This window comes from Populus trichocarpa, chromosome 13 (genome assembly GCF_000002775.5).
Source record: "Populus trichocarpa isolate Nisqually-1 chromosome 13, P.trichocarpa_v4.1, whole genome shotgun sequence".
In the NCBI taxonomy this organism is placed as follows: Eukaryota; Viridiplantae; Streptophyta; class Magnoliopsida; order Malpighiales; family Salicaceae; genus Populus; species Populus trichocarpa.
In genome coordinates, this window is record NC_037297.2 from 15,260,841 (window position 1) to 15,281,932 (window position 21,092).

The 21,092-nt window shown below is 33.1% G+C and overlaps 2 protein-coding genes across 9 annotated transcripts; both read right to left on the reverse strand.

The window, feature by feature from the left end:
• Positions 1 to 56: 56 nt before the first annotated feature.
• LOC18104691 (uncharacterized) lies at positions 57 to 8,587 on the reverse strand. Of its 8 annotated transcripts, XM_024583028.2 has the most exons (19): positions 8,258 to 8,587; positions 8,061 to 8,083; positions 7,735 to 7,919; positions 7,528 to 7,644; positions 7,370 to 7,436; positions 7,044 to 7,138; positions 6,759 to 6,854; positions 5,921 to 5,975; positions 5,274 to 5,373; positions 3,833 to 4,022; positions 2,982 to 3,147; positions 2,851 to 2,888; positions 2,092 to 2,161; positions 1,909 to 2,013; positions 1,792 to 1,817; positions 797 to 1,709; positions 652 to 701; positions 302 to 458; positions 57 to 197 (listed from the first exon to the last, which is right to left on the reverse strand). In XM_024583028.2, the coding sequence occupies exons 1-18, from the start codon at positions 8,297 to 8,299 to the stop codon at positions 307 to 309; spliced, it is 2,490 nt and encodes an 829-aa protein (XP_024438796.2). In that variant the 5' UTR covers positions 8,300 to 8,587; the 3' UTR covers positions 57 to 197; positions 302 to 306. The 8 variants fall into 8 exon arrangements, with proteins under 8 accessions (XP_024438796.2, XP_024438798.2, XP_024438800.2 ...); XM_024583030.2 differs by having other exon boundaries at positions 57 to 458; positions 3,836 to 4,022; XM_024583032.2 differs by having other exon boundaries at positions 57 to 458; positions 797 to 1,703.
• A 2,272-nt stretch (positions 8,588 to 10,859) lies between these two features.
• On the reverse strand, positions 10,860 to 15,232 carry LOC7464737 (trans-cinnamate 4-monooxygenase). Its single transcript, XM_002319938.4, has 3 exons — positions 14,267 to 15,232; positions 13,131 to 13,264; positions 10,860 to 11,670 (listed from the first exon to the last, which is right to left on the reverse strand). The coding sequence occupies exons 1-3, from the start codon at positions 15,049 to 15,051 to the stop codon at positions 11,072 to 11,074; spliced, it is 1,518 nt and encodes a 505-aa protein (XP_002319974.1). The 5' UTR covers positions 15,052 to 15,232; the 3' UTR covers positions 10,860 to 11,071.
• Between the last annotated feature and the right edge of the window lie 5,860 nt (positions 15,233 to 21,092).

The window sequence follows — 21,092 nt, forward strand, 5'->3', positions numbered from 1 at the left end:
CTGCTTAATCTGCATTTGTAGATAATTTCTTATTTTGAACATGGAATTTGTTAAAATTGAAGTTCCAAGTTTATGAGTGCTTAATATTAACCCAGAAGCAAGTGAACAGATGAAAGTCTACAGAAAAAGAAAAACTAAACTGTGCATCACCAGACATGTTTGATTCTGTACTCAGTTACAGGCGCGAATGAAGGGACCTGAGGCCATTAAATGCACACAAGTGAATAGGAGGGATTGCATTGTGTTTTTCTTTCCCTCAGTCTCAAAAGAATCTCTATACCAATTGCAAGGAAGAATATACCTTCCTTAAGGTGACTGTACAGAAGCCTCCCTTGGTGCCTTCTGCACACAAAGAAGCTGGAGAACGTAGCTTTTTAGCATCATCACTGGGGGAGATGAATCAAGACGATTACCATCTCTGCTTATTTTTCTGTCTTCAGGCCCTTCATTTTCTGCTTTTGTATTAAGATGAGTCAAGCTTATTGGTTCAACAACAATAAAATCCAAGCCTCAATCCAAAACAAGCATATTAGTACAAAAAATAAGTGTAAGAAAGAAAGAAAGAAAGAAAGAAATGGCAAGGAAGGGCCATTAATCAATTCAAAAGACTTGAGACTTGGCTATTCAAGACTGAAGGCAAAATCTTGATACCTTTATTCCCCTTTGGGCATGGAGGAGAAACTTCAGCATCATGGTGATATCTGACAACATAATGGACCGCTTTAGAAACCACACTTTACAAGTTTAAATATAAAGCACGAGAAAGAGGGTATGGCACATAGTTCAACAAACGTACTCTTTTTTATCAACACTGCTTTCAGATTTGTTAGGGATCTTCACAGATGATGATGTCTCCAAAGGTTCATCTTTTGCATCCTTGCGGTCAGGACCATTATCCACAGATTCTAATGCATCCATTGGCTTCATGTTGTTTCCAACATGGCCGTTCCATGTCTCGACTTTTTCATAATTGGTTTGCTGAAATTTTGATCTATTTTTCTTTTCTTTGCTTACACTTTCCTTTGCTGATAACTCCAAAACCAACTTCTCTCCATGAGAAGCAGCATCTTCTGATGAAAAATCTGGAGGGTTGCCTTTGAACTCAAAATCTGGAGGATCCCGAGTAAAATCTGCCCTGGTTGCCCCAAACTCAACCTTCGAGAACATAGGGGAATCATGAGCGTGCATACTACTAGATTTTTGGCAGAAGGCGGACTTTTCAGAGATAAAACTGTCAGATGGTGAATGTTTAACAGAGCCACCATGTTTGGAGGTGTCAAAAGAGAATTTGGCATCAATTTGTGGTTCAAGGACAAAGGCATCAAAAGTATCTTCAGTCCAAGGCTTGGAGCCTGACAAAGGATGCTTTGTTTCTGAGGTTTGGCATGGTGAACTGAAACCCATATTCATATCTGCTGACCCATATCCTTCTTTAAACATCCAACTCCTACGTGACCCTATTTTCTCCTGGAAAGGACAATCTAAGTTGCTTGACTCTGATAGCATTGGGGTCTGTGTGGATTTTCCTGATCCAAATACATTATTTCCTTTCTGAATTTCTTCCCTATTTTTGAATTGTCTTCCCTTGAGAAAAATGCTTTTAGTTCTGCAATTGTTTTCAGGGAAACCAGAAGCATTTTGATGCCTTTGGCTGCGTCTTGCTCTAGAGTTTGATGGCGAAATATCTGTCACCTTGTCCCTCACTGCCTCTGGAAAAAGTCACTTTATTTAAATATGAGCTTTAGAACAAGCTGAATCATAAAACCCTCATACCCAATAAAAATACACAACCTGCAGTGGACGAGCTCGACTCTTCACTGCCAAATATTTACGAAGGTAATGAAACATCAGTTGAATTAGAAAATGAATTAAGTAAGGGGGCAGGTGTGGAGAACTACTAACAATTACCTCAACAAGCTCTGGTTGTCTCTAGCATCTTCTGTGATAAAGCAAGACCAATCAGGTTGGATGGTTGTATCTCCAAAACCAAAATTCGTTCGCAGTGAAGGCTTCCTGTCATCATGCGAAGGAAAAACTGTGGTGTATATATGCTCAAGTTACTGAGATAATTTCACATAAAACTTGACTTACCTTGCCGCCCTTTCAGAAATCATGAAATCAAAACCAGTTTCAGGTGTTCGATGCTTCAGAGAGGGTGAATCTGATTAAAAGAACAGAGAACAGTCAGTGGAGAGGAAAGGGGGCCCTTTTCTCATGAATCTCTCAATCTTCTATACCAGATATGCAATCTAATACTAGCGGAAGGACAAAAACAACATCCTTTCATCATCATCATTAAATTGGTGATCATGACAACAACAATCAAACAGGAGGTAAAAGTCATTTGAGCATATGATGCCACAATGGTAGATCTTATAGGAAGAATCCCAGTCCAATTGGAATCTAACTCATAAGACCTTTAACACAACAAGCAACCAAAACCATGGGACCAAGAAAAGATCTACTAAACAGCCAGTTAATAATCTATTATATAAAATGATAAATAATCTATTATTAAGAAAAAAAGACAAACAAAAAGAATGGAGGACACTATCCAAATGAGAAACTGCTCCTCTGTAAGAAATTTCATCAGCTACTAAATATTTAAGTTCACACTCATTCCCAAGACCATAAGCAAGAAATGAGAGGGATTCAGCCAAAAAAACAAATTAGAATTTTTAAAAGGTACATACCATGGCAGAAAAATAAACCACACAATTATTATATATTTCATGATTATGATTCTAGAAAAAAATGAAAAAAATTGTTTCATTTTCATGTATTTTTTTAAAAAATAGCAGTATGAACAGAGGCATGATACGAAATCCAAGTAGCTGAAAGAGAAAGCACCTAAGACATTGAATGCTTCCTTGGCAATTATAGAATCCCTGCAAAAATATAAATATAATACCATATGATCAAGAAGCATGCATTATAGTTTGTCAAAACAGGTGGAGAAAGGTCAGGTGTTGATTAAACACCTTTTCTTCAGCAGATGACAACCTTCGAAAGCATCATCTGGCAATCTATCATTTCCGTATTTCAGAAATTCAGCAGAATTACCATCCATAGAATATGGCCAGCTATTCCAAGAAATATCAAATCCCCTCTTATCAAGAAAATTGGCATCCCATGACCTACACCTTGCTGGAAAGTAAAAAGGTAAATAATTATTCCACACTGGGATCCTTGGAGAACCACAGGAAGGACTAAAAATCAACTATAAGAACAGCTGATTAAAATCACTCTGGAGATGTAAATAAACAAAAGCTGACCATATCCCCAACCTCAGTTTCACCCCAGAAATCAGCATTAAACATGAAAGCCATAAGAACAGAACTCAAAACACCCCAGAAGTCCATATCCAACATGATATTGAAGGAAAAAATAATAATGATGTCCATGATTCAGAAGTTAATTGAGAATTTTATATCTCAAAAGTAATTTTTTTCTTCTCTTTTTTTTTTCCTTTTCCTTTCTTAAAAGTGTAATCATTGAGACACAAACCTAGAGCCAAGTGAAATGCCTTAAATGTCTCTCCAGAACTAGGTAAGGTTTGTTTAATCACATACAGTCGGTTTTGATTGTCCTTCAGCAAGTGCAATATTTTCATCCAGTGGCAATAACAAAACCTAGATGCATGTAAAACACTAAGAAACCACCGTTTAAAAATTTAATAAGACTACAGGAAGGGTTTTTGAACTTGGATATTACAAATTTCTGAACTGCAGGATATTGCAAATTGGTTCATGAAAAACAAGCATAAAAGGCATAATCCATGAATGAGATAAAAATATTAATTGCATGAATGAAAAAGCAAACCAAAAATTACCACCCCATGTATCATCGTTATTCTCAGTTTCACCAAATGAGTTCCTCATTCTACCATGGCCATCAAGTTGTACACTTTCTGCGATGGTAGATAAATTATTATTTAGCTTGCAAAACGAATCCTCAATCTCCATTGAAAATTCCGAAGGATGGCCTCTTAGTGGCATGTCAACATGTTGCATTATTGCATCCTGCATATGGCAAATCACACTAATCAATTGCAAATCTCTCTCAATGATATTGATATTGTAGAATCAATTATTCTTACAGAGTTTTTTTAGGTTTCATGCAATGACTGTTATACTAATGTTGCAAATATAAATTATAATGGGTATAAAAAGATACTTTACATATTTAGTTTATATAATGAGAAAGTATACTTGAACTATTTTTCTTATAGATTTTTGGTTTCTCTAACATAAAGTTCCAAAAATCTTTTTATTTTTTGTAATAAACTTTTTATAAATGAAAATTAGAAATATAAGGATATCATTATGAAAATGAAAATGTTGAAAAGGTTTTTTCATAATGCAAATTTGAGAAGTGTGAAGTTAGAGAATAGTTCATTCACATTAAAAATGATAGAAGAACATAAAAAAATAAAATAAAATTGATGTAAAAACATTAAGTTGATTTTAGTTGTTTAGCAAGTATAAATTGCCACAATTTCATTTTACAAAACTATTTTTCATAATATATAGTAAGGAAAATCTTATTAATTCCTGACTTGAACTATCTTTGAAATGAATCCATTCAATATTAGCTAATAAGTGATAGAAAGATAAGTGAGCAAATTTCCATTAATTATTTAGATTATAACATTGCATTAAATTTTCACTTGAATTGATTTAATTTCACGAGCAACATAAGTGGAGCAATAGAGATAGAAGACAATGATGATTTATCAATAAAAAAACTGCTCAACAAAAAAAAATCAAGAAGGAAAAAATTAGCTATATTAGTCTTTAGAAATACGAAAAGTATGATTTAGAAAGATATATAAATTAAAATTCATAGGAGATAAATCCTGTTAGAATTTATCATGCATGAAAAATGATTTAGTTAGTTCAATTTGTTACATGCATGATATTGGCTTTATCATCCAAAAACAACTTAGGTTTTTAAAAATTTATATGATATATGGTATATCCAAAACTACATTCTAATATTCAAAAAGAGATGGAGAGAATAAAATCACCATGCATGGCCACATACAAAGCGTGTTTAAAAAAACTAGTTGACATAAAACATGCAGAAGGTAAACAGCAAATGAAGTAGAATCTTTCATACAGTTTAAAGGGCATGCATAAGTTTCTGAAGGAAAGACAGGAGTTATTTACTAAAATGAAACAGAAAATTAAAGGGGAGAAATCATATGAGATATAACCAAGGAAGAAATTTGATGTCATACTTTATGGAGGTGTACTCAGTAAAGCACTTACCACTTCAACTTCAAGGTCATTCAGAACATAATCAAGGTTCTTTGATGAGCTTATTTGCCTTGCAGCCTTCAATGGTGAGGGGCAGCCATAGGAAACATATCTATAGTCACATGAAAATTAACTTAAATGGTGTTCAAATTCATAGCTTATTCTCCATGTAGAGTTTCTTCAACTTGATAAGCAAGATATAATTGCAGCTCTATACCATAGAGATTAAAACTAAGTGAAAGAAATAACACGCAAAAGAGAAACACAAAAATTTCTATACATTTGTCATGCACGGACATGATACACTCTACTGAACTTTCCACCTTGAACAAAAAAAAAATCAGATCAACTATATTGGGCACAATTTTAATATGTCAGCAGTCAACACAAATTATATGGGAATATTTTATGATATATGTATTATTTCAACTTCCTTTATAGCATCATCCAATAAAGTGGCATAATACTCGCATGTTAATAATATCCCCTGAAAAGATTTCCTACTGGTTTCAATTACAATTATAAATACAGAAGGGTCCTGCAAGATCAAGATGGCTGCAGTTTTTAAAATTAATTTCTCATAGCTTTCTTCAGAAAAATAGACGCAAATTCCACTGGGAGTGAAAAATACAGGCACAAGCCTAAATGGGTTCAAGTACCTGTCAGGTTGTCGCGGTGAGTAGGGGGGTGTTTCTGCTCCCACTTTGCCCAAACCTGACATGCAAATGCAGGCATCAAAATAGTTTTGTGGATGACAGAACAACAATGACAAGTGTGGAAGAATGATATATATTTACTCATAGGTTACAGAACTCTGTTAAGCCAGCTTCCATAGCAAATTGTAGAAATTGTTAAACAGGAAGTAATACTAAGAACTTAGGTATTTAGATATGCATGCCTAATACCTAAACTATATACAATAGGGAAACATTGTACCTAAACAGAAATTGATAACAACCTTTGAAATTATTTTCAGAAAAAGATTCTCCCCTAAGAACATCCAGAACTATTTTTTTAGCACCCAGTCAAGTTTCAGGGAAAATGGAACTAAAAGGGACAGAAAATTTGGAGATATATGTAGAGATAGCTGTAAGAGAGTGTATGCAGAGGTGTAGCACGTGAACCCTGCACACTCTTCGTGATAAATAAAGGTAAGAAAATGACGGAGATTGCATTTATAAGGGTGATATGTGAAGGACTAATAGGTCTTTTGAATGACTTTCTGTTATTCCTCGCATATTTCTTGGTTATCTTTTATCTTGAAAGATTTTCCAGTTTCCTGCTTATCGCTGAAGTGGTGATGCCTTCAGCTTTAGAAGAGAAATTAAAGCAAAAACCATAAACTTCTGGAGACACTATTGGAGAAGATGCTTTGTTTTGTATCGTACATTATATGCCCCAAGATCCAGTTGACCAAAAATTTAAGTGAATTCAATTGAAAGTGCAACAAGTGAAGTACTAATCTTGCCTTCAAATTCCAAATCAACAAGACCATACCTTCAACTGAAAATGCAACATGAGCTTCACGTGCTGGACTTCCATCTGACTTTCCATTTGGTTCATCATCAGCAAGCAAATCAAAAACAGATGATGCTGGAAAACAAATCAGGGATGAAAGAAAAAGAGTTACGAAAATTTCCAAAGCATACAAAAAGCTGCTTAACAGCAGAAGACCTTAACTGACGATCCCTAGAAACAATCCACGAATAAATTTCCAGAAGCAACTACAATGAGAGCTGTATACAAAGAAAAACTATTGCCCGATGAATATTTGCTATTTACATTGCTGAGTTGTCATCTTGCAAGGATCCATTTTGTTTTTGCTGCTGGTTCCACTGAAAGCTTTGCTGCGATTATTTGAAGAGCTAAACAGAACCCTGTAATAAAATGAAAACCAATTCAACACTAGGACTGGACCAACAGATGATGCTAGATGTGTCTATGTCCACTTTGGAACCTTACTGGATGAAGTGCAACATGATGATAGAAGTTAACTAATTTGTGTCAGTGTAAAGTTGTATGGCTTTGTTGAGTATAACTGAGCAAGTAGAAGAGTGTTTCATAAAATCAAAACCATGTGCATGCACTCTCATCACACCCTTACTCACTTCTTCGGTGATACAGTCTCCGGTTGGTAGCCTGATAGAGTTCCTTTCACAATAATAACAGCAATCACTAAACATCATTTAGCACTTTACAAAGTCCAGAAAAATTAGAAAACAAGGCATGAGATCACGTAGCAGTGCACACAAATTAGGAAAAATACTTGTTTCCATGATTTCAGGAGACTGCAGAGGACCGATAGGGTTGGCTCGAATTATTGGTGGATCCTTGAAGATATGGGAGTTGACTGTTGAAGCATTGACCTTTGCATCTTCCCTTCCTTAAGTGGGACATGAAGAAAATAGCAGAAAGAGAAAGTTAACAAAATTAGAAAAAGACGGGAAAATGTCACGGATTTCAGAAGGGCTACCAGGGTGGCAAGTAGACGTGCAGTCTTTAGCAATTGTTGACCAGTTCTGCAAACTAAGAACATCCAATGATCGATGATGTTCTCTGCAATTCTCCCCTCGAATGTTAACCCCTTCTTCAAAGCTGTCTAACCCAGCTGCCTGCTGATGCTGTTTCCTTCTCCTTTGTTCAAAATACTGCTTTTGCCTAAGCAAATCACATAAAGGTACATACACATTATACACTAATGCCTAAGTAATGCAATTCTCCAAAATATTAGGCATTGATATTAACCCTAAAATCACAAAAAAATAGAAATTTTAAAATAAAAAGGTTTCCAATCCATACCTCTTCTGAGTAGATCTCCTTGACTTAAAAATTTTCGCGAGAGATGACATGAAATGATGCAAAAAAGACAGAAGATTTATTCACTTGGGTTAGAATATAGAGTGCAAATTCAATACCGATGAATCCATACAAAACTTGCAATTAAGAGTCCCGAAGAGAAATTCAGTGAAGCTAGGGGGGGGGGGGGGGGGGCGTACAGTAGTGACTTTCCTTCTTGATCCTCCCATCCATTGCAACATTTGCACGCTTAATATTATTATCAGAAATAGTAAGATTGCAAGCAAAAGGCTCTCTAACTAAAATCAGATAATAAACTCAAATTTCATACGGAGCAAAATGATCCAATCAGATGAATCTAAAGCGAATTGACGAAACCTAGACGAAGAAGAATACGAAGAAGAAGAAGAAGAAGAAGAAGAGAGGACGCTCATTCATTGATGGAGTGAGTGCTGCTTGATTATTTTTGAGTGCTAAATGCTGAGAGAGCGGAAAGAAACTGTTTGGTTCTGTTTTTCTAAAAGGCGCCAACTTATAATTAAATTAAATAGGACTATTTGAGCATCCGTTCGTAGATGACTAGTCGTTGAGGACGACAAATGATTAGTTTTTAGTATATTCAAGCCAGTTTGTCTGTTACATGAAACTAAAAGGTAAGAGCTTGAAAATGAAAATAAAAGGTTTGTTTTTTTTTTTTTTTTTTGTAGTTTTAGGTTTGAGTTCTGTGATGATCACTGGAGATTTATATGGTCGTTAACTTCAGGACTCGTGGGATTAGTCGAGGTGCGTACAAGCTGGCCCGGACACCCACGTTAAACTAAAAAAAAAAAAAAAGGTATGTTTGTCATGAATTATGAAATATAATTTTTAATTATAATTATAATTTAAAAGTTACTTTTCATTAATAATATATGATAAAAATAAGTTACGTACGTTAAAAGTATGTTTTATAAAAATGATTGAAAGCAATTTTTTTGACAAAAGAAGTTTGTATAAGTAGTTAGCATTAATAAGTCAAAAGTTAAAAATTTTAATTCTAAGCTAATTTTATAACAAATATTCTATACAAATAATAAATTGTTTTTAACCATTCATATTTATAATTTTTATCCATGTTCAACTATATAAAACAACTTAAACTAATTTATAAAAATCATAGTAAGAAAATCTATAAATTATTTTTTTGAAAGTATTTAAAGAATCGAGTAAATCAGCTAGGTTATGTTAAGTTAATTTCAAAATAATTTAATTTTAAATTTGAATTATAAAAAAAATTAAATTAAAAAAATTAAAACGTTCTGTTAAGTTTAATAATAATACTAAATAATTTTTTATACTCTGAATATTTACGAGCGATCCTTGCATCTCTTTAAAGATTACGAAATTACAATAGGGAAAAAAATTATGAAAGCAATTTTCTTTAATTTTGCGGGCTCGAGTTAGGTGAATGAATCATGAATATATATGGCTAGCACCTCTGGTGTTCGATGCTTCCCAGTTCCCACTTGTGGGGGTTTGTCGTATGTTTATAGCAAATATGGTACTGTTGGGCCATGCGTTGACTTGGCTTCGGGCCTATTTCCTGTTTTTTTCAAGGGAAAAAAAAATCCATTCATTCAATCTCTTGTCCTGGTCAAAGATGGTGGCATGCTGTGTTACTTCATGAGGTCTGCAAAGAATAATGGTATTTACAATTATTGAAAAATAAAGAATACATGCAGCAGGAAGAAATAATATAAACATATTTAAAAATATATAATATATATATATATATATATATATATGATTATGCTCTTCCTCCGGGTTGAACCCATAAATTATTAGGCCTAGATATATTACATGGTTCATGAGTTTTTTAGTGTCCGAGAAGTTTTTTAAACCCGTTAAATTTAAGTAGATCACTTGCCTCCTACAATTATGTCTTGTTACCTTAGTTAAAGGCGGGAAGATATATGGGAAAAGGCTATGGAAGTTGAAAGGAGAGGAGGAAGAGCAAGGACTAAGGGAATTAATTGAAGGGTTGAGGAGACCGGAAGAAGAGCTCGGAGAGAAGCTTTAATTTGGTGGTGAGCACTTGTTTCAATCACGTTGCTGGTTCTGTGCTTTTGAGGATTTTAGCATCGATGTAGAGCGTCCAAGGATCACAGCATGGGCCACCTGCAAAGGGAAGGTGTTTCTAGCTCTCCTCCTCGCCCGCACAAGATCTCCGGCTATATATTAAATTATATGAAATTGCAGGCAGTTTTTTTAAATACAATTCTTCCTTTCTGAGATCTCTTTCTCATTCTATGCATTTCATTTATTTATTCATGATATTTTTTTGTGAGGTGATTTTTATATGTTAATTTTAAGTTTTTAAAGTGCACTGATAAACTGTCCAGGCAAAGAACTACAATCTAGGAAACAAAAAACTAACACGACTAGGAAACAAACAGCAAACTAGAAGAGAAATAACAAACAACCAATCATAACAGACATGTGCTTCCAATAGTTGCCTCCTGTGCACCCACTAGCAGACCACGTGATGTCTTAAGGGACACCTTCCTACCCAAACCAGTAGCTCATGATCATAGTACATCAGAGGTCATGTGCACAGGTTTTACCAGAAATGTATACAAAAGAACGTAATGCTCAAGTGATGAAGAAATAGAGATTTTAATGGAGTTTTCAAAGAGTTACACATTTCATGACGAGCATGGAAAGGTGCTCAATCAAAATCCTTATGCACACCGATATGAGCTCCTTTCCAAACTGTTCGTGGACTCCATGTAAAAGGGGGAATTCACAGCGTAAGGCCCAAGGTACAGGAAATTAAATATAAACTTATTGCAGAGTCTTAAAAAAAGATCCCTTCTGAGTTCATAGCTTCATAGATTTACAGTGACACCCCCATTATATCATAATTAGACAATTCCATCTGGATCCCGCATCCAAAACCATCCCGCTTTTCTTCTTCAACAGTCTTACAGTAACAAAACACCCAGAAAAAAAAAAAAAAAAAGTGTGAAATGAAATTAAAAGGACCTTGGCTTTGCAACAATAGTGGAGTGCTTCAATATGTGCAAACTGAACTGTCCACCTTTCTCTGCGGTGTCGATCTTTGACTGTCCGGGAGGAGGCAAGAGCTCGAAATTCTGTACCAGACGTCCCAGAGTAATGCCAAGAATTGGCAATGCAAGAATAATTCCAGGACAGCTCCTTCTCCCAACTCCAAATGGAAGGTACCTGAAATCATTGCCATTGGCCTCAACCTTGGCCTCCTCTTCCAAGAACCTCTCTGGCCTGAATTCTTCAGGGTTTTTCCAGTGGGCAGGGTTGTTGGCGAGCCACCAGGCATTGACCAGGATCTTGCTCTCAGCTGGAATGTCGAAGCCTCCAAGCTTGGCATCATGAAGGTTCATGTGTGGGACAAGTAGAGGAATTGCCATCCTAAGTCGGAGGGTCTCTTTGATTACAGCATTAAGGTAAGGGAGCTTGTAGGTGTCAGGCTCGGTGATTTGGTGACCAGGTCCAAGCAAGGTATCGAGCTCATGGCGCAACTTCTTCTGGATTTCAGGATGGTTCACAAGCTCAGCAATTCCCCACTCGATCGACCATAGTGTTGTCTCAATTGCTGTTCCATAAGACAATCAATTTAATTTAGCCAATTAATCTACTATTGAATTCAACCCGTACAAGAATATATTTAGATGAACAAAGTCTTCTTCTAAATTTTAAATTCAAAAAAATAGAGAAAGGCGTAAATCTTTTTAACTATCACACCTACCTCTTGAGAAGAAGAAAAAATGTTATTTAACATGGGGAAGGTGAGAAAATCATTCCCTCTATATATATATATATATATATATATATATATATATATATATATATATATATATATATATATATATATTCTACAATACACTATGACGTGGAATAGAAGGATAATGGCCATATGACATTTGAAACTTTCTGAAAAGCCTAAAGTAACAACTCAAAGTGGAGGTGGTTGGACCAGATCTCATGTGCCTCAACTGCATTAAATAAATTATATTTAAAAAAAAAATTAATTTTTTACTTAAAATGAAATTTTATTATTATTTTAAATTGTTTTGATGTGCTGATATTAAAAATAATATTTAAAAAATAAAAATAATTTTATTTTAATATATTTCTAAAGAAAAAAATATTTTTAATCACTACCACTATTATAATTTTAAACAAACCGGTCGGCATCCCCACAGCTCATAGCTGGTGGGTGGTGGTCCAGCTCTTACTTGCAACCTAACACCACCAATTCTGACTCAACCCCTTGTATATATTTTTTATATATACAGAAAGTGAGAGATTTCAACGGACGGGGATGAGATCTGAATCCAGCCCAGTCCGCCGCCATATGGTTATTTTTTAAATATATTTTATTTTAAAATATATTAAAATAATAATTTTTAATTTTAAATATCAATACATTCGATCTGAAAAAAAAAAAACATAAAAAAACATCCTATGCCAAGGAAAAGTTAAAAAGTTTTGAAAAGGGCCGTTCAGTCTGTGTAATATCCTTAAAGATAGGAAATTAACACTGATTGTGAAGTTAGGGTGGTTAAGTGATGGAAAACGATACCGACACCCACACGCCTTCTAACTCAATCCTATCACTTGGCATTTGAGATATTAACCTTACTTGGGGGGACCTCTTAATATTAATAAATTTTACTTGTAATTTATCATAGGGTTGACATTTGGGTACTGGATGTTAATTTACTTGCAAAAATGCCCTTCCACTAGTTGAGCATGAAACGGCACCTACTAGTCAGGGATAGAAAATAATACGGCACCTACTGGTCAGGTATAGAAAATAATAAATTATATTTAGGCTATGTTTGTTTTTTCGTTTTAAAAATGTTTTTGAAAAAATTTAAATTTTTTTTTTCTTTAAATTAATATTTTTTTAGTGTTTTCAGATATTTTGATGCGTTATATTAATTAAATTTAAAGAATAAAACAAATATTATTTTAATATATTTTTAAATAAAAAATATTTTAAAAAACAACTAAATTCAGAACAGGCTGTAAAGTAGTAAAAGTGCATACCAGCGACGTTGATGTTCTCAACAATGTAAAGAACGTTGTCCTCGTTGATCTCTCCTTTCTTTTGAGCATCGAGGATATGGTCTATGGCGCACTTCAACCCTTCATTGTTCATGTTCTTTGTGCTTGCAAGTTTCCTATTGTACAATAACAACATCATTAATATTCATTACCATCTCTGCCTAACTCGGCCTTCAAACAGAATCATCACGGTTTCAATTACAAAAGAAAAGGACGAGTCGCTGGTAAATAGGTTGAACCAAATCAATTAAATTTTTAATCGGGTTGTAATCAAGGTGTGTTTGAGAGTGTGGTTAGTGTTTTTCACTCGAAAATATATTAAAATAATATTTTTTTATTTTTAAAAAATTATTTTTGATATAGTGCATCAAAATGATCTAAAAATATCAAAAAATATTAATGTGAACAAAAAAAATTAAAAATTTTTCAAAAATATATTTAAAACATAAAAACAAACGTAAGCTATAAACTATCCCGATAGATTAACCCGATTAACTTTAAATTAATTTTTTTAATAAGAAATCTAGATTAACTCTTCAAAAGTAAACAGGTATATATACACAGACCTCGATGTGCAGAATCACACAAGATGCCAAAAAACTAGGCGCACAAAATGCCAAAACTATAAATTCCAAACGGCAACAACCATGAAGACATGGAAGCTGCCAGTCCAGAGAACAGACACTAGAACTGCCGGCTAGTTATCCATCAAAATCAAACTCCCTAAGCATGACGCTGTAAGTGATGAATAAGTAGGAAGAAAAAGAAGAGTTGAATTATAATATTAAGGAGGGATTTTATTGATATAAGTATTTACATTATATTTTTTAATGCTTAACATCATGATCTATCTAGAATATGCTTTTAAGGCCAGATAGTATATACTTGAATTGATTTGATTAGTTGCCTGAATATTAAGTCCCATAAAAAAAATTAAAAATAGTAATGCACGAATTTGCAGGGAACTAATAATAATAATAAAACTTAATATTAATAGATTACTAAATTGTTCAGGATTATTTTCGATTAATTAATTAAGAATCTAATTAATGGCCAAGATTCGATGTGTTAAAAAAAAATTTTAAAAAAAAAGAAAGGAAAGGAAGAGAGAAACTTACTTCCTCTCATCGACAAAGTAGTCCTTGAAGAGTTGCAACCTTCTCTCCTTAACCTCCTGGCAGATCTTCAAGTAACCTCTCAAGAAAGGTCTCAAAATGGGGATGAAATCACCATAATTATAATCAAAACTCTGAGCCAATCTGCTCCTCTCACCATTCAAAGCCTTGAGCTTGTTAAACAAAGGATCGTCTTCGCTCTCAAATCTCCTATCAAACATAATCCTGTACATATTATTATACATCATGAGTTGCAATCTCCTCCTCAAAACAATCCCATTGGTTGCAGCCTCAGGGTTTTTCTTAACATCCTCGACAACTTGAGCGGCTTCCTCCTCCCAGCCATACCTATATTGTTGGACAACCTTGTTTGTAAAGAAAGGGACAGTCATGATTCTCCTCATCTTCCTCCAATGTTCACCGTAGACAGTGAACACCATGTCTTGTCCCTTTCCAGTAAAGATATCAAAAACAACATTTCTTGTTCTCGACCCGAACTCAACACCTTGTGTGTGCAGAACCTCTTTGGATAGGTCAGGAGAAGAGACGACAACAAGGTTACGTTGGCCCATACGAAGGAGGAAGATGTCACCGAATTTCTTGGCTAAGTCGGTGAGGTTACGGTGGTTCAAATCATCACCAACTTGAAGCCAGTTTCCAAACACGGGGACAGGTATAGGACCTGGAGGGAGTTTAAAACGTTTGCCACGTAGTTTAGAAACGAGAATGGCAACGAGAATGGCAACGAAAGAACCCAAGAGGGTCTTCTCCAGGAGGAGGAGATCCATGATATTGGAACTGGTTTCTTTGTCAGAAAGAGGTGGGGATTTTTGAGGTAAGAAGAGTGATGGTTGTTGGATGGGAGCAACAGGACGAGGAGAGCTTGGGTTTTATAAGCTACAAAAATTAGAGAGGAAATGAAGTTGAATTTCACACGTTAGGTGGTGGAGCGTGTGGCTACTAGCTAGGGTTGTGTGTGTGTGTGTGTGTGTGGGGGGGGGGGGGGGGGGGGGGGGAGTTAACGGCGTTACATTTGAGGTGGTAGGAGAGTGACATTGATGATCATGGATAGTAGTAGGTAAGGCGGGTTGGTGGCCGAAAATGTCATATGGTCATCATATTAATTAATTTGCCAGGCCTTTCTATATTTCTATACAAGATGTAATGTGGGCGCCACTAATCTATGATGATTTCAGCTTCAAGTAATAAGGCTATCAAACAAGAAAGTTTTTTTTTTCCTATCCTTTTCTTTTTTAATTCTTGTGTTCTCAAAATCTCTTTAAAATTGAGATCAAGTATAGGGTGCAGTCTGCTCTTCAAAAATATTTTTTATTTAAAAATATATTAAAATAATTTTATTTTATTTTTTAAATTAATACTTTCAAATCTTTAAAAAACATTAAAAAATCATTAATTTGATATTTTTTAAAGATAAACACATTTTAAAAACACAATATCAAACATACAGAATCAAGATTCATTTAATAATAGTTTTAAATATGAATCCCTCACATCAATCCAAAGTATTCAAGAGAAAAGGATTAACAAATCTTTTTAATATTAATTTCAAGATTTCAACCTATAAAAAGTTAATAAAAGAAATCTCTCTTTAAATATCAACCTAACCTCCTGAAACTATAAGGTCTTACTTTTATTAGATATTTTCTCCCATAGTGTGACAAACTACTTTGTATTTATTAATACGTGTTTCCAAGAATAAGTTTGTCTTCTTGCAAGGTCAATTTCTATCTTGAATTCAAGCAACGTTAGTTTCTCATGTCACAAAATGTTCTTCTCACCTTTTCATGTTTGGCTAACTTGAAAAACTTGGTTGATGGAAAAATTATTATGATCAAAGGAAAGATGAGCTTAGAGAAAGGAAAGCAGCTTATAAGCCGTGAAGAGATGAGAGTATTATGAGACTATTTTTGTAATGAAGAGAGCGTTTGGAAACCCGAGCCAACTCGTGTTTTTAAAAAATTCAAAAAAATTTAATTTTTTGGTTCGTTTTGATGCGTTGATTTCAAAAATAATTTTTAAAAAATAAAAAAACATCATTTTAATATATTTCGACATAAAAAACATTTTAAAAAGTAACGGCAACCACACTCCTGAATAGATATTGTAAATCATGGACATTATCATTGATTGATCTGTCTTTTGTTAACATTATTCTTTACATATACCAAACACCGTATAATTATTTTCAATTAGTTTATCATCAACATGGCTAAAAAAATGAAAAATAATATTTATTTATTGTATAAAAAACGGAGCTTGGAATGTAATTTTTTTCTTCTTCTGTGAATGGACTGCGGTGTATAAATACCTAATATAAACGGGTGATTTGAGCTTTACACCAAATACAAAAAAAAAAAAAAGTCAAGGAGCACGATCATGCCTTATAGCTTTGCATAATTTTTAATTTATTGATTAATCTGCATTAATAGCTAGCTGTATAAGCTAGGCTGTATTCTCTTCCTTTGTTGGCAAACCTACCATATAAGTGGGTTGGTGGTTTTAATTGATTGGACGTGCATCTCATAATTAAGATACCTCTAGGGAATTTAGGATAGAATCTTAATTTTGTACATCACTTGATAATGAAAAGTAATATATATATATATATATATATATATATATATATACACATCAATTTTGAATTTAGTAATAATTTAGTTAAAAAAATAATAATTAGTTCATTCAATTTAAATTTAAACCGTTTGAATTTAAAAAATATTATGAAAAACGTTAAGATCTAATTAATCTCGAAAAGGTAAAGTAAAGTATACTGACAAAAAGCATGTGAAACTATATTTATTATCCATTACCTATATAGTACATGATTTATCTTTATAAAATATATATATATATATATATATATATATATATATATAACTTTCACGCTCACCCTCAAAAAGTCAGCCTTCAAACGCAGGTGTTAGTTAAGTTGCCGCCTAAAATCTCCCGTCACCCTTAACGGCGTAACTGCTGCTGCCGTGTCAGGTTCACCTCCCGCATGCTATCTACCCACCTAAACCGTACAAAGCCCCTTTCCTTTCACCTCCACGTTACCTCCGATTATTTTAATGTGAAGGAGTTTTTGATATTAAAATAGTTTTGTGATTATAATTTAAGAAAATTATAAATTAAATTACATGAAATTAACCTTTGATTGACTTAAAACACCGCTCCTATCACATACATACACAAACATGTAGAATCTGTCAAACTTGGCTGCCAAGTTGCAAGTAAACTTTTTCTCTGATTTGAGATTTACAAGTCACCGCAATGGTTGAGTTATAAATTATAATTTTTTTATATAGTTTTTATTTATTTATTAATATGAAATGTCCGGATCAGCTTGCACGTACCTCGACTAATCCCTAAAAATCCTGAAGTTAACGATTAGATAAGCTTTCATAGGACTCGAATCTAAGATCAAAGGACAGCAAACCCCTTGATTCCAAACTCTTACTCATCTATTAAAATATATATTTTTTATTCCATGAATGACGGTTTTGATTTTTATTTGAAGATAATAATTGTTTTAATATATTCTTTTAATTCAGTGTTATCAATGGATTCATGATGCCGCATCGCATTAACAAACGTCCTAACTTCTACAAACACGTTAAAGGAAAAGGTAAAGGCATTTGACCGATTCCGGGCAGTCATATTTCCTGGAAAAAAATAATCGAAGAACGTAGACAAGTGCATTCATCGTTGAACGTGAAACATTATAATAATAGGAAATAAATTGAATTTTTATTTTTTTTCCTGTGAAATGGTAATGGATGATGGAGACCGAGTACCGGTTACAGAGCTCACCTACTACCATGGACAAAGACTTGGACAAATTGCACACCTACTCCCCACCAACGGCACTGTCACCCTTGCTTGAGCTACCACCGCCCTCCTCCCCCTGTGGTAGCTCTCCATTTAGCATTCTTGTATGGTGCTGGGGAGATGTTTCTGTACCGAGCATAATTTCAAGATTTGTTTGATTTTTATTGTTTAAGTTAGTTTTTCATTTTAAATTGCTAATAAAAATTTAGGTTTAAGAACACCTGGAATGATGGGGCTAATGTGATCTCATTTGCCCACCCTATTTCTTATGTCATAACTCTCCATCAATGAACATCACCATCTCGATCTCTACACATCCATCCAACCATGTCAAATGCCAAGAATTTATTACATGTCTACTGGATAGACGTTGGAGAATCTTTATTTAACTGGAGAATCTTTTTTCATAAATGCATCTAATTGATGTAAATTATATATTCTTGAAATATTAAAAAACATACATCTTCAATTAGAGCCCGTTTGGCTACGTGTAAGCGTTTGTGTTTCTTTAAAAACACACGAAATAGTTGTTTAGTTACATATTGTTAAACAATCAAAACACATGGGTCCTACCATTTATATGCGGCAGTATTATGATTTTTTGGAAGCAGTAAAATACTACTTTTTTACAAGTTTCAACCTGTGAAACACACTCTGTTCACATGAACAGTTTTTTTTCTTCAATGTATTAATTTTTTTAATAGTTTTTTTTTTAAAAAAAAACTAGTTTAGAGTGAATTAAATTCACTCGCATTGTGATGTGAACAATATTTTTTTTCTCGAAAAACTAGTATAGAGTGAATTAAATTCACTCGTACTGTAACATCAATTTTATACCTGATAATATTTTATCTAATTTTATTACATACTCACAAAATTATAAAAATTGTAGTTCTTATCGGCTGAATTTTATACGTAATGGAATTATAAATAGTTTAATGGAATAATAAAAAATATTTTATATCAAGTATTATTTATTTCATGATGTAATAGGAGTAGTTAATTCTATAATATTTTAATTTAAAACCATCAATATTAATATATATTTTTTAAAATTATTTTATAACCTCAATTTCAAAAGCATTTTTAACCAAACACACTAAATTACTTTTTTCTTCAATCTTAATTTCAACTACAGTTTTAACCAAACACCTATTTTTTCAAACCAATCTTAATTAAAAGTACTTTTTATAAAATAACTTTTTTTAAACTACACCCAAAACAGTTACGCAATATCAAAGACACTCAAAGTTTAAGAGCATTTTAAATTATGAAAAAAATACATGAGTAGAATCTTGTATTAATTTGTGTAGCCCTTGTCCCCGTAACTTGGACCTGCTGAGTGTCGGAGGGTTTGGTTGGCTGTCTCTTGACCATGTAGCGTCGGCCACTGGAGCTTGCCATTTGTTACAGAATCTCCTCCCCTCTCTTTACATTCTTGAAATGACTTTTCAATTCGAGGTGGGGTAGCTTAATACAATGAAACTTATACACATAAAAAAACAAAAAACCTCATGTCCATTCCATCACCTCGTGTCCTCCTGTACGGTTGTGCGCGCGCTTTCCTATCTGCCCTTTGAAAGACGCCGAGTGCTTAGTATCACTTGAAATTAAACTTCCTTGAAATTTGGATTTTGAAACTAGCATGTAAAACCATTTATTTAAACACACCGTATTGGTACAAATATGTTTTTGAAATTATTATAATAAAAACTTAATTTTAATCTATATAAAAAGTAATATGAACAAGTTAATTGAAGTATATAGAAAAATCACGTAGCCACTCAAGCATATTGAAATTATAAAAAAATATTATAATTTCAATACGTAGCCTCCTTGCTTATGCTGTCATTTGCGCTAATGGAGGTTTGGTTAAGTGGTGTAGATTATTTTTAAAAAATATTTTTTAATTAAAATAATTTATTTTATTTTTTATAGAATCATATTGAAATTATAAAAAAATATTAATTTAATGTATTTTTACATAAAAAATAATATAAAAAACAGATCAATTGGAATGAAAGCACATAATTAACTCTTCAATTTAACTTCTGTTTATAGAAGTTACACAAATCATATTCAATTGCTACGCAAGAGAAGAGATATCGGAGAAGAAAATCTTTATCAAACAAGCCTGAATTCACAGGGAATTGTATCCTAAAACAGCTTTTCATATCATCCTATTTAAAATCCCAGGAGATTAGTTTAATGGTTAATTATACTTATTTCTTTTTATGATTTTTAGATTGAAAATTTTAAATTAATATAAATAAATTCATTTAAATGCACCATGTCGATAAGTGGTGTGTTTTTTAAATTGTAATTATTTCATGTCGAAGAACTGTGTTAAATAATATTTATGTAGATTTACTTATTAAAGGTATAATAATATTTTTAGTTTAATTTATATATATTTTCTTTATACTTAGATTAACACTAAGCACTCATAATAAATAAATCATTGAGAATTCTAGCATTTTTTTTATATTTGATCTTAATTATTTTAACAAACTGAAAATCAATTACTATTTAAACTTTATGTCCTTGACACTGAAAAAAAATCCTATGTATGCAACATGGAATAATAAATACTAGCTTTGATACCGCGCGATGCCGCGGGTTATTTTTTTTAGAAAAAATATTTTAAAAAATAAAAATTGAAAAATCTTGGATTTTTCTAGCAAAGTTATACCCAAGAATCTTGGGTGGCTGCAACGTCTGACCTAAGAGTAATATTTATAATATTAATAATAAAATTAAACATACATGACCCAGTAACACCAGACCCAAGAATATTGGATGTGGGTCTGGCTATAAGGTCGTGTAATAAAAGTGTGATAATTAAATAGAGTAATTAAAAAAAACAAAGAAAAAAAATCAACAGAAAGAAAAAAACTAATGAAGAAAAAGAAAAAAAAAATTGAATTAATTGAGTTAACCCTTTAAACCAGGTTACCCCGTAAAACCTGAGATTTGCGTC